General features: G+C 44.2%; 1 protein-coding gene across 1 annotated transcript in view; it reads right to left on the reverse strand.

The window, feature by feature from the left end:
- The window catches only part of LOC102369021 (heparanase), a gene marked incomplete at its 5' end in the record, with an annotated part of 16,274 nt that extends 3,835 nt beyond the window's left edge, over positions 1 to 12,439 (reverse strand). The window contains 7 exons of the mRNA XM_006038965.1: positions 884 to 998; positions 2,195 to 2,301; positions 2,900 to 2,993; positions 9,386 to 9,433; positions 10,405 to 10,576; positions 11,708 to 11,881; positions 12,314 to 12,439. Coding sequence (XP_006039027.1) covers positions 884 to 998; positions 2,195 to 2,301; positions 2,900 to 2,993; positions 9,386 to 9,433; positions 10,405 to 10,576; positions 11,708 to 11,881; positions 12,314 to 12,439 — 836 coding nt within the window. The remainder of the gene's footprint in view (positions 1 to 883; positions 999 to 2,194; positions 2,302 to 2,899; positions 2,994 to 9,385; positions 9,434 to 10,404; positions 10,577 to 11,707; positions 11,882 to 12,313) is intronic.
- Between the last annotated feature and the right edge of the window lie 964 nt (positions 12,440 to 13,403).

Here is a 13,403-nt window from a genome sequence, read left to right on the forward strand (position 1 = left end):
AGCAGCCTTGAGAGCACTTGTGAAGACTTATTTTTTGTTAATGTTTTTGTACCCAGGAACAAGCAGTGGCTTTTAATTTTGATGACTTTTATTTCAGATTAAGGAAAGCATGATGGGCTGTAACTCTTCCTCCACCTGCAGCCTTGCCACTCTGATGAGAACACAGAGAACAGAACTGTAGCTAGAGACACTATTTGCTGTATCAGCCCTGTTTCCTGGAATCTGTAATAGCACAACTTGGGTGAGGACCACATGTGGAGAAAAGGGAAGAAAAAGGCAGGGAAGTGTTATTCCCTCATCTAAGTGTAGCTGCTTATTTAGACAAAGCCAACAGAAGCTATAATGGAGAAAACCTTTCATCAAAACAAAACACTGTTCCCAAATAACACTTGTTCTCTTTGTGATATAGGAAAGAAAAAAGTGCATTGGTTTTAGCTGTGATAAAATGCTTACTTTGTACTTAAATAATATTATGTTGTTAGCTCATAGTTAAAAGAGCTAAACAATGATGTCCATCACAACTTTTGAAAAAAAAAATCACTCACTCAAAAAATACCCAAACTAAAATCACTAAACAAAATCCTCATGAGTCTGGAAAGTTTGGACCCTGATCAGATTTCTCTCAGGCTTATCTCTACTGCTTAGGCCCAAAGACTCTCTCAACATTTTTTGCTAGAGGTTGCTTTGTTATAGCGCATTCAACCCATACTCAGAACTTAATTGATTTTAAACAGAAGGATACATATCTGTGAGTACCTTTCGGAATTTGCAGCTCTTGCCAGGGTTGTTATAATAGTTGACCTCTGCCTGTACTTCAGCTTTAGCCAGCATGTAAATATACATATATGAAATTGTTGTCAAACTAATGTTATTGTATACGCACAGGCAAGGGTTCAAAATTCTGATCCACCAGGTGATAGGTTCCTGCTCCAAAGAATACCTGTCTCATCACCACATCAATTCCCAATTTGGCTGACAGTCCTAATTTGTCCAACCACCTGCAGGAGAAGAGAAAGACAAATAAGATAAACATTAATGCAAACAGTCCTAAACTATGTAGAAAAATACGTGTTTTAAGACTAAATTATATAGATTAAATTCTTTTTGACCTCTGCATACAGCAGAAATAAGAAAAATGAGATAATGCTGACTCCCACAGAACACTGTGCAACAAAATAAAAAATCAGGAACAGGAGAAGCATCCCTGGAGAAGCATTTTGAATTGGATTCTGACTAGCTACCTGGTTTAACTGTGCTGTTTCCTTGAACTCCCAAGCTATTTTCCTCTTCTTCATTAACAAAGGCAACTGGTGGAGCTAAGGAGTTACTATATGATCTTGAGTTCAGCACAGGCAGATTGAGGTGGACTACCAGATGCTCAGGTTATATTTCATTCTAGCATTTGACTTTCATTTGACAATTAAATTCCCTAATTGTTTTGGTTGCCAAGATAACCTTCAACAATATGAACCAAACAATAGTGTGGTGTCTTTCTGAGTTTGCAGACAGATAAATTAAAGGTCTGAGTATTCCAGTCATTTCAGTGAAGTTTTAACTCTGAAATCTGTTAGGGACAATTTAAATACCAACATGGTTAGTTGTTTTGAGATTAGTCTGGGTCAAAGAAAGAAAAAAGAATCTTATCGTATGGGTCTTTTCAAACTTGTCAACTTCATCTTATGTTGGCATCATGAGTGGATGGAGCACAAGTTACGACTGAAGTTTGGGACTTTACCAGAATTACTTCTACAATTTCATTGGCTACTGGCAGCCATAGTTTTTGTGAGTCATGCTTCCAGTCCTAAACCCAATCAGCTACTCTAAAGAAAGGTACAAAGGCTGTGCCATCCTCTATGGACTGCACTTACTTAGCCCTTCTTTTATACCTATTCAGAAGCCTGAGAAACCTATTTTCCTAGCCAGAAGTTACAGAATACTGCATATGTAGCTATCCTTTATGCTTAAATCTCACAGATGCATTTTGGAGTAACATCCTCAGGCCATGGGAAATAGATGGTTTGAGAACAATGAACTTAGATCTGTAAATGCATAAATGTTACTGGGCTTCAGAGAAACCAACACCCACTCCTGCTTAGTCAGGAAGAATGTTGCTGATATGCCTTTAAAGGTAGAGCTGTAACCAGGTCTCCCAGAACCACCTTGGAAAAGAGTAAATGCACGCTGTTCTACTTACATAAAGCCAGCAACATATGTATTAGACAGTCTGGGTGCTCCACCTCCATAGGCTGAACTTGTTTCTCCTAACCAAACTTTTTTGCCAGGAACAGTTCCATCAACAATCTAGAGAATGTCATATTGTTAGAATAAAGAAAAGTAAATAAATAAACCCATGGGTCTCCCTAAATCAATCAGATCAAATCAGGTCTCTGGGTAAGTTGTATGAATTTCAAAGGTTTTTCCTAGCAAGCTCAGGTTGAATGAAGCACAGCTCCAGGAAAGATCTGGTGACCAGATGCAGAAAATGGCACATACAAATGAAAGCCAGATTCTGTCATGCTTACTCACGCTATGTGGTATCTTACTCTGCATGCCATCCTACTGAAGTCAGCAGGAATACACAGTAAATGAGATACTACTTCATGTAAAAATGTCAGAATCCACCCAGAAATTCCATCTGTGAGGCTGTGACAACATGGACAAATCCATCTGTTTTCATTTCTGTAGTGTATACTCTCTCCAGCCTTATGGTTAAATGACGATTCTCCTTCCATCAAAATATTTTCCACAGGATCAGATGTTGTTAGCATTGTTAATATTTGTTACATTATTTACAATGAGAACAATCTCTTAGATTGCTTTAATTAACTGCTAGTTTATCCTATTCTAATCTACACTCAGTAATGTATCTGTGTGAGGACACTGTAACAAAACACTGTACCTGAAAAACATTGTTTATTGCTGTAATAAAGGTATCCAGCACTTCAGGGCTCAAGAAATCCTTTCTGGTAGCAGTTCGGCCATTTACGTAGTAACTGAAAAGTTAAGACACCCCCAAGAGAGCAAAAGTAAATGAAGCAGCCAAGAAAATAAAATGTGATCTAAAAAGCTTTGTTACATAATGCATTTATTCACATGACTTCAGGCTTTTCTTGCAACCTTAAATTTAATATTCCCTGCCTCCTTTCCCTCATCTGCTTTTCAAGTAGTCATAAGCTCACATTGTGCAAACCACAACCTTTAATGGTTGCAGTTGGAATTTGCATCCATGAGAGCACACTGGTCACTGGCCACGAGTGACTGAAAAATACTACACTTGTAAACAGTGAAGCTTTAAAAAAAAAGAACCAGGATCCCAAATTATCAAGTTTACTAGAAAAAAAGGGTGTCTAAGTCTTTTATGATGATAAACAGAAAAAAACCCTCCAAATTGTTGGTGCTATTAGGCTTTGGCAGCAGAGGTTCTAACTTCCATCTTTTTGCTGGAGGACTTCTCTGATCTTGGGGTCACTGGGATGGTTACACACCCAAAAGAGGGATACCTGGGCAATGGCTTTCCCTGCCATCAGCTGAAGGGAGGTTCAAGTTAGATGTATCCAACTGTGGGTTGGGAGATCAAGATCTTAGGGAAGTGCTGCTCAACTGCTGGCCCACAAAGCCATGTCTTCTGGCCCCTAGGGCTTCCCATAAGTCTTGAAATGTGCTGGTGGGGGAGTACCTAATCACTAGTTGCTCTCAGAACCCTGGTAATTAATGCTGACACTGCTCCCCTGCTACCAAATTTCCACACCTGGAGGGAGCCTCAAGCTCCAGATGACATGACCTTGTGTACCAGGTTGCATTGTGGCCAGATCCAGCACACAGGATCCAGCCTGCAGACTGACCCTGTGCCACTCGGACCCCAGGACTGGAGAAGTTGAGTACCACTGTGTTAGGGTGATGACGCATTATGAAGTTACTATTCCATTCCTCAAAACATTTCTGAAGTCCCTTAACCACAAGCAAAAGTCAAAGCCAGACATTCCCACTGTGAAAAAGCAGCAGATAAGAAAGTTTTTGCCTGCAAGTGGAGGAGATGAAATGGAAAGAGCTTTGAGGTCTTTGTATCTCAAAGGACACTTATGTTGCAAAGGACACATCTTATGCTGTCAAGTTCACCTTTGCAAATACATTTACAAATGTATACATCTGCTTCCCACTTCACTTAACTGCTGAATCCTGAGTTCACTGTGGCTGTGTTTGACCTAAAAGAGCTGATGAGATCAGAAGTGAGCACGGACCATCACAGGCACTTGGACCTTTCCAGTAAAATAGAAACAGAAACTCAAATACAGGACTCAGCAGTTAAGTGAAAAAAAAGATGATTAATTTTAAATTACAAAACCAATGCCACCTTTCCTAAAAATGGTTTCTGCCACTCACACTGGACCTGATTGCTCTAAAATATTCCAGCAATGCTCTCAGCTGCAGGGGTGTTTTGTATCAAAACCCCTTTTTGATGATGCAGTTGCTGAATTTGACATCATGACAGATTTGCTGTATGTAGTGAGGTATTATTTATTGTAGAGTTTTTATTAGTCTCGATTTGCATTATTTCTCTGGATTTTATAAATCCTAACAACATAGTTATTTCTTTTTAATTAAATTAAAATTAGTAATATGGCACATTAAATAATATTAGTACAAGATTATATCATGTTATGTATAACATGATCCTGGTAATGACCCCAACAATAGACATTGACCCAGAAGAGCACCTCTGTTCATATACTTAGATTCCACTGAAGTCAAGCGGGTTCAAGTATATACTGAAAGTTAAACATGTTTAAGAGCTTTCCTGAATTAGGCATTATATATCCAAACATCAACATTTCAAAACAATGTCACTACTCTTTAAATCAGGGACAGGCAAAATATGGTTCGCAGACCAGATTCAGCCCTCCAGGCACTTTCACCCAGCCTGCATCACCCACCAATGAATTGTACCCCACCCAGCTCTTCCACCCATGAGGGTGGGAGCAAGGAGCCCACGTATACACATGCCCCTAACATACCCTGTTACACCCCAATCCCACCACTGCAGGCAGAAGGGCCCGGCCTGGCCAGCAGGCAGCTTCCAGGCAGGGCTGCTGCTGTTGCTGCAGAGGACCTGGTTGGCTTCCCTAGCATCCCACTTGCTCCAGGCAGCAGGTAAGGAAGCGGTGGGGGTGGGGGTGGGGGTGGAGGTGGAGCTGCAGTTGGGCAGGAGTGTGGAGCATGGGGCTGGCTGCAGTGTAGAGTCTGCATCTAGAGGGTAGCGGCAGCCTGGAGTTGGGTGGAGAGTGTGTGGTTGTGAGGGAAGGAGGGAGGCAGGGAAGGTGGGGGGGTGTGGGGTTCCCCCTAAATTCCCCATGCTGTGCAGCCCCCAAAGGCAGCAGCAGCAACAGCAGCAGGCAGGGGCATGTGGGGCACTGATGTTTGGCTCCAGCCAGCACTGCACGTTGAGGTGAGAAACGCAGCCCCCGCTGGGCCATCTCTATCGCCGGTGCTCCCTGCCATGCGCACACAGTCCCTGCACTGACATGGGGCATGGAGGCAGGGAAGGCAGCTGGCTCCAGTGCATGGGGCTTCCCTCCCATGCTGCACAAGTGCGGGGGCTGTGCATGTGCAGTGGGGAGTGACGGCTTTAGAGATGGCCTGGCGGGGGCTGCACTTCTTGCCATGATGCAGCATGTGCAGTGCTGGCCAGCATGTGCAGTGCTGACCAGAGCTGTGCGCTGCTGGGCACCAGCACCCTGAGCGCCAACACCTTCTGCTGTGTCATAGGGAGAGTGTGGGGAGGGGGTCCTCACCCCCACCATACCCCACAAGTGCTACACACCCAAATCCTGTCCCCATACCCCACCACGTATACACCCCCCTGAACATACCCTATGCTCCCCCACACACACAGCCTCACTTCTTCACAACCCTCCCCACCATACACACACACAGAGCCACACCACCCACAATATACAAGACTAAGAATTTATTTTTGAGTTATTATATAATCACCTCTATATACACTATGCAAACACAAATGACAATAGTATTTTTTGTAAAAAAATTAAAATATGTTATAGTCGGTGTTTGACTTCTAGTGTATGATTTGCTTTTTTCCCCTTGGTTCTAAGATGGCAATCCCCCCCCTCCCAAAAGGGAGTATGGGGGGGGGCAAGGGGAGGGTAAAGGTCAGGGAAGGGTAAAGGTCCAGTGGTAAAGGTCAGGGGGTAGAGATGGCAATCAAGGGGCAGGGCAACTGTCAAGGGGTGGGGCTACCCATGCGGCCCTTGAAAGCTCACCAAACCTTGTTAAGTGGCCCACCACCCCAAATAATTGCCCACCTCTGGTCTACAGTCTCATTAATGATTGCAAGATTCTCTCTCAGGGTATGGCAGACAAATAAATTAAACTGATTAAGAAGACCCAGGGTTGGGAGCGGGGTGGGAATTACCATGCATTTGCTGCTCCATGTTAACTGTTTCCTGTGTCTGCTCTAGCTCATGCTAAGTGGAAACTGATTTGTGGTAACTAAGGAGTTGTTTCATTCAGGGGTCCACTACCTCAATTTAGCTTTCACTTACTGCAAGATAGAGCAGGCATGCTAGATGTTGACTGTGGGGCTTGCGGAATGACACTGAAACAGACCAGAGCAAGCATCATTGAGGCTCGCAGTGATGCTCAGGGCTGGCCTTTTTAAACCAAGACTAAACCCCACTCTTCCGAGTCATGCTATCTATGTCCTATGTTCAGAGACAAGAGAGTGTGGGGAAGGGGTAGACTTGCAAACATTGTTGCAACAAGAAGTATTGCTTGAACCATTTTGAAACAGAGCCTCTAGACCAAGGGTGGGCTAAATATGACCCCTGGGCCAGATCTAGCCCTCCTACTGAATGGATCTGGCCTGGCTGGCCCCATGCACCCTCCATGGGGTTGAGCCCTGCCCACTCCTGCCTGGGGCAGCCTGTGCTGAGCTCCAGCCTGCTGGCCAGGGCAAAGCGCACAGTTTCCTGGCAGGGCTGCTGTCAGTGCAGCTGTAGCCACCCAGGTACTGCTCGGTTTTCCCCTCCTCCAGTGGCTTCTCCTCCTGACCCTGCTGCACTGCTCCAGGCAGCAGGTAGCGTGGGGAAGGGTGGTGTGCATGAGGATGTGTGCTGGGCACCACATGCCTAGCTGGGCAGGGGGGAAGCTGCAGTCAGGTAGCTCCTGTCCCAGCATGCAGGGCTCCAGCTTCTGGCCACCTTCCACCCACTCTGCCCACCTAATGCAATGAGCAGCCACCTATGGATGGCTGAGTGGGTGGAAGGTGCCAGGGAGCTGGAGCCCCATGCACTGGGGCAAGAGCTGCCCGGCTGCAGCTTCCCCCTTGTCTGGCTGGGTGCGAGGTACCTGGCATGTGTCCCAACAGCTGCCACCCTTCCCCATGCTACCTACTGCCTGGGACAGAAGGGGCAGGAGGAAGAGAAGCCACTGGAGGCAGAGGAAGCCAAGCAGTGTCTGGGCAGCTGCAGCCACACCAGAAGCAGCCTCGCTAGGAAGCTGTGCGCGCTGGCTGGGGCCAGGGCCAGGGCCATGGGAAGAAGCAGGCAAGAGTGCAGTGCAGGCTGCCCTGGGTGGGAGTGGGTGGAGCTCAACCCCAAGTGGAGCACTGTGGGGTCAGTCATGGGCTGGATGGAGGGTGGGTGTGGACTGTACCTGCACCATAACACCCAGGTGAGCTGTGCTGCATGCACCTTCTGCCCTGCTCCCTTCCTCCCCCCGTCCCCGGCCATCTCCCAGGACCTAGCACTCGGGTAGACCCCTCACATGTATAGCGCTCAGGTAGACACCACACACTGCCCCCATGCCCCCTCAACCTCCACTCACACACCATATACCCCACCACCCTGCCCCCAACACAATATACTAAAGTAAGACTTTATTTTGAGCTATTATGCAATCACCTCTATACACAATAGTCTAAAAAACATAAATCAGGACAAAAATAATTTTTAAAATCAAATTAAAATGTTATAGTAGATGTTCGATTTTTAGTATATGACTTGTTTTTAGCTATAACTAGTCAATTGCCAGTCAAGAATGAACGTCCCATGCTGCTGCTGTTCTGCCTCTTGCAGGGACTGGGGTGGGGGAGCTGAGGCCAGCAGGACCCTGTCTGGTTCTCAGCGTGGCTTTGGAATCATGGCAGTGCTCCCTCATGCTTGGAGCACTCTGATTGGCTGTTTCCATCAGAGTGCGACCAAAACATTACAGACAGACAGACAGATTTAGGCGTTTATAATATTAGAATTTGTTAAAATGATATTTTCTGAAAGATTTTGTGTATGCAGCCCTTGACAGCTCACCAAAACTCGTTAAGTGGACCTCCAGTCAAAATGGTTGTCCACCCCTGCTCTACACTTATTAAGTTACTAAGGTCTGACCCTGCAAAATGTGTTTGCTGCCCTGATCATTCCCAAGCTCAGTGGTGCTGCAGGACTGGGCCTTGTGCATTTTGTTTTGTTGTTCCTTTTATTAAAATTAAAATACTGTTAACTCATTGTGAGTGCATCAGCTGTAGGGAAGATGTCAGAAGTGGGGCTCTGACATCTGAATTCTGGTTCTAAAAGCACTATTTGCTACTGCTTGAGCTGGGAGACCTACTTTATAAGCAGGCTTGTTAGCCTCTGCATGTGACCTCGCCACCAGAGGGAGACAATATACCACAATGACTGCATGCACTTTGAACAACATCTGTCTACATGTAGAGGCGGTTGGAAAATTTTCAGACAATATCTTCAGAAAATGACAGCTTACTGAGCTCATAACATTTCATTCAAAACCTGCTGGGTTCAATAAAATCTTGCCAAATGCAAGGCAGAGTTCTGAGTGAACTTGTTTGGAGTCCTGCTTCAGTGTCTAGATCCCAGGAGTTCAGTACAGCTCATCTAACTGGCAAAGTCAATCATCAACCCACAAGAACAATTGCATTGAGCAGCACAGGATCTATGGAACATCTTTTTCAGCTGAAAGATGGAATGACCCATTCCACACTGAAGGTGGACTGGAAGGGGGATGCTATGACCCCGCCACTGCTGCTGCGTGTTTCCTCAGTGGCATGGGGAGAGCACCTGCAGCCAAAGCCGCCATACTGAATGATGCCAAAGGCCCATGTCCATGGGCCAGATCTAAAGATTCCAGCAGCCAAATCTGGTCCATGGGCTATAGATTGCGCACCCGTGATCTAGTTCATAGGAAATGTTGCAAAAACTAAATGTCTTGTGAACTGCAAACCCTGTCTTTGGGACAACTCTACATAGACTGGTTTTGTTTTACTCTGCCTTTGCCCCTATTATATTTTAAAATTACCGTTAAAAAAAAAAAAGCTATGTCAATTATAAAAGCAACTGGACACATATTTTGTACTTACTGATGCCAAGTGACAGAATCAATTACTTTCCCTCCTGATTTCAGAAAGCTGAAAGTAAAGAACAGAGTTTCATTTCTTTGTTAAACATACTGAATATTGATAGAGAAAAGCAGATAATACTGTGAATGAAGGGCTGACAGTGACAACAGACATGCCTTTAATGCAGTCAAACAGCAGCATCTAGACTCTAGGGCTTAAAGCCAGGAACATCTAGATTCTAATTCTAGTTCTGATAACGACTTGCAAAGTGATCTTGGACAAGTCACTTACCCTTCCTGGGCCTTAGTTTAGCTCATCTATAAAATGGTATTCATATCACTTACCTACCTCAGTGAATTGTTGAAAGGTTTACCTAATGTTTGTGTGGTTCTTTGATATCCTGAGGTACATGCCACAAGTTAAAACTTTTATTTAAGCTGACTGTGTTAGAAGTAGATTTGACCTTTTTTGAGTGAGAAAGATATTAAAAACCCCTACAGAACTCACTGTCTGGTACACTGGAATGCTACTAACCCACGCTAAATAATTTTTTTTCTGGATGATTTAGACTCTCTCATTTCAATTCAATAAACATTCTTTGTGCCTTATCCCCTAATCTTCTTCCTTACTTCAAGGCGATGCCTACATCTTAATGTATGTAGTATACTCCTACTTATGCCACTGTTACTTTTGGTACTATATCACCAACTGCAAGGTGTGCAGGTTAGTGAAACTCCACTACATTGCAGGAATGGATCCTCAGCTGGTTTAGATATTACTTGCAGCAGTGGGACTGGGCTAAATGACATCAGGTTAAGAGCTGGCTCTTCGTCTCTTGCATGCAGTTTGGGTTTCAGTTACACACTGTGAGGGCAGAACTGATTCTTTTCCAAAACTAAGAACAAATGAATTCTCAACGGCATCTCATTCTTTCAGTGTCATCTTTAACACCTTCAGCATTCTCAGACCCAACTCCTACAGCCTTTGTTCAGTTTTCTGCCCTATCTTATCAAGCTTATGCCTGTTTTCTGCTTTCTTACCTCCTCAACAACTTCTGAGTTTTCTTCCGTGGCTGACCAACATCAGGGCCATACAGTTTTGAATTCCTGTAGAAACTATAATTACTCAGAAGGTGGCGTAGATGAACAAAGTCTTGTCCTAGTTGGAAGCCATCAATATATATGCCAGACTTTTTCCTGAAGCTGTTTGGCTCTGGAAGAAATGCATACACACAGACTCTTCTTAGTAGGCTTCCAAAACAAACGTGTAATGATTCTGTCAAAATTTGCACAGCAGTAATAACCGACCAATTTACAGGGTGTTAAATGCAAAAAGCAGATACTAGATAAGCTACAAAGCAACATGAAATCACAGGATAAAAAGGACTGTTGCAACTTCAGAAGGCCACACCCCACCATCAAAGGCTTATCTCAGCTAGTACCTTCTCCAGTGCTCTGCCCAAATTATTTTAAATATATAAGAAAAATCTTCTGCACTTCTCTAGCACACTTCATCCCAAAGTGCTGTACAAAAAATGAACTGATGTTGTACAAATTAAGCAGTGAGTCTCCCACCATTTCTTTTCACCAATAAAACGCCACCTTATTTTTACTTATGCTGTACAGAACCAGTTCTTGAATAGGTTATGGTGCCCTGAAAATTAATGTCAACTGCCACATGACAGTGGTTATCCCAGCCTGATCTAGCTAGCACCCTCCTTGTTCTCTTTCACTTCCTGGCTTGCTATCTCCCTCCATCTTCTTGGCTCCAAAGAACCTTCACCATCCTCTCCCATGAATTCTTTCCTCAGAGACCACTGCTATCCTCCACTACTTCCCACTGTCTTGCCACCTGAACTAAGCCTCTCCTTCTACTCTTTTCTAACATAGTCTACCTCTAGCTCCCCCATTCCCAAACCTGTGTTCTTTCTTATTACCCACTACCAGGGATGCTCCCCCTCCCTCTCTGACAATGACCATCCTTCTGACCTCAGCGATATTTGCTTCCCTTCCTTCTCCTCCCTAACAGAGAGCAGTTATCAGCATCCAACAATCTCTAGGCCCTAAATGCCATTACATGATATCTGGAAAGCCCCAAATTGTGATCCATCCTGTCTCTACTTGTAAAACAATCTGAAACACATTGGAATTATGGTTTTACAGCTCAGTTGGCAAAGTAAGTAAGTTTGCAAAGAGTAAGACACAGGCATAATAAATCTGTCACTCTTGGACAGGGTTTGCACATCAAAGAGTTTTCTGAAATGTTGTGCCACTCAGGTAGAAGATATACTTATGGCTCTGATTTCCTTAACACATGTACACATACCTCAGACCTGTCACTTACCATTCCCAAGTTCCCAGGACATATTGTACTTCTGGGAAGCACAGTAATCCAAGAGTAACTGAGCATTCGAACTATCCCATTGAGAGTTGCTTTTCCGCAGCAAGACATTAAGTCCAAAGACCAGCTGAAATTCTGAACAATTGGCAAAGTTGTAGAGAATGTCCAGTGTACTTCCTGTAAGAAAGGAAGGGAATAAATAAAACCATTTTTTTCGACCGCCTGAAGTACTAATTAACCTAGAACAGAGTGCAGCCTAATGCCTGCAATTATTATTTTCTTTATTGCTGTAGATGCACATGGCGCATGAATCACATAGTCCTGCCCTGTGAACACAGAAGGCCTTTTCCTGGAAAATGCCAAACACCCTCTCAAATTCTGTTGTAATTGGCAATCATGTTAAATATGAAATAGAAAAACATGGACTAAGAGTAACATGTTCAGAAATGCTTGAGAGGCATGGGTGTTCCAATGATTTTCAGTGACAGTAAGGATCTTAAATGCTTTTTGAAAATGAGACTCAAGTACTTCTGAAAATTTTGCTGTGAAACGCAAAATCAGTTTCCAGTCTTCTAGTGCAAATTGCAGCTCAAGAGACAAACATCTTACTTGTAATGGTGGTGGTGTTGTGTTTTTTCCAATACTGTTCCTCAAGGATTAACTTCTCCTGGATGGGCCACTGAATTAGCAGTTGTTCTTCCAAAGCAAAAGGAGTGGATCTTACTTCACAAATATCTGCAGTACAAAAAAAACAACCATGAGTGAGTCAAGTAATAAACTTTTCATAGTGTTTTTTTAGGCTATAGTAAATGGAAGATCAGAGTCCACATAAAGACAGACATCTAGTTTGTACAGAGATGCTCATACAGGCATTTCTGTAGACTGATTGCTCCTACCATATTAACCATTTCAGAAATGGATGGGAAGCATCAACCCAATCCTGCTTAAATGAAGCAAAGCCAGATGAGATGTCTGCTTCATAATCCAACAATAGTCAGTCTTTAGTGGTGGATGTAGCCCTAGAGTGGTAGCTCTTTCAGTAGGCATAGCTCTGCACCTGGGGCAGCCGTGTGACACTCAGGGCAGCACCGGCTGCCATAGGAATGATTGCAGAAGTGTGATCAGTAGGGCTGTGCGAGACTTCAGACAGAGCTTTGGATCCAGAGAAGCTTCAGATGCTTCGGGGTCTGAAGCAGCACATCCGGGTCGAAGCACTGGCCTCGTTCAACTTCCCGAAGCGGTTCGGAGCTGCCTTGGAGATCCGGCCATAGGGTATAATGGGGAAACAATAAAATATCTATGACGTTGGCTTTTTTTGTTGGATTTGGATGAAATTTTCAGGAGTGGTAGACTCTGCAGAGAGCATGAAGTCTGCCAAGTTTCAAGAAGATCAGTGCAGGGGTTTGGAGGGGAACTGCACCCCAAATTTGTGAAAGCAAAACTCATGTCATGTCTAGGTGTTACAACACAGTGGGGTGAAAACTGCAGGAATGGTGGCTCTTACTGAGGCCACAAAGTCTACCAAGTTTCAAGAAGATCGGTGCAGGGTATTTTTTGGTGGCAACTGTACCCCAAATGATTGAAAGCAAAACTCCAGTCATATCTATGAGTTACAACACAGGGGGGTCAAAACTGCAGGGGTGGTAGCTCTTACTGAGGTCACAAAGCCTGCCAAGTTTCAAGAAGATCAGTGCAGGGG

Source organism: Alligator sinensis, unplaced genomic scaffold (assembly GCF_000455745.1).
Source record: "Alligator sinensis unplaced genomic scaffold, ASM45574v1 scaffold1774_1, whole genome shotgun sequence".
NCBI classification, from domain to species: Eukaryota; Metazoa; Chordata; order Crocodylia; family Alligatoridae; genus Alligator; species Alligator sinensis.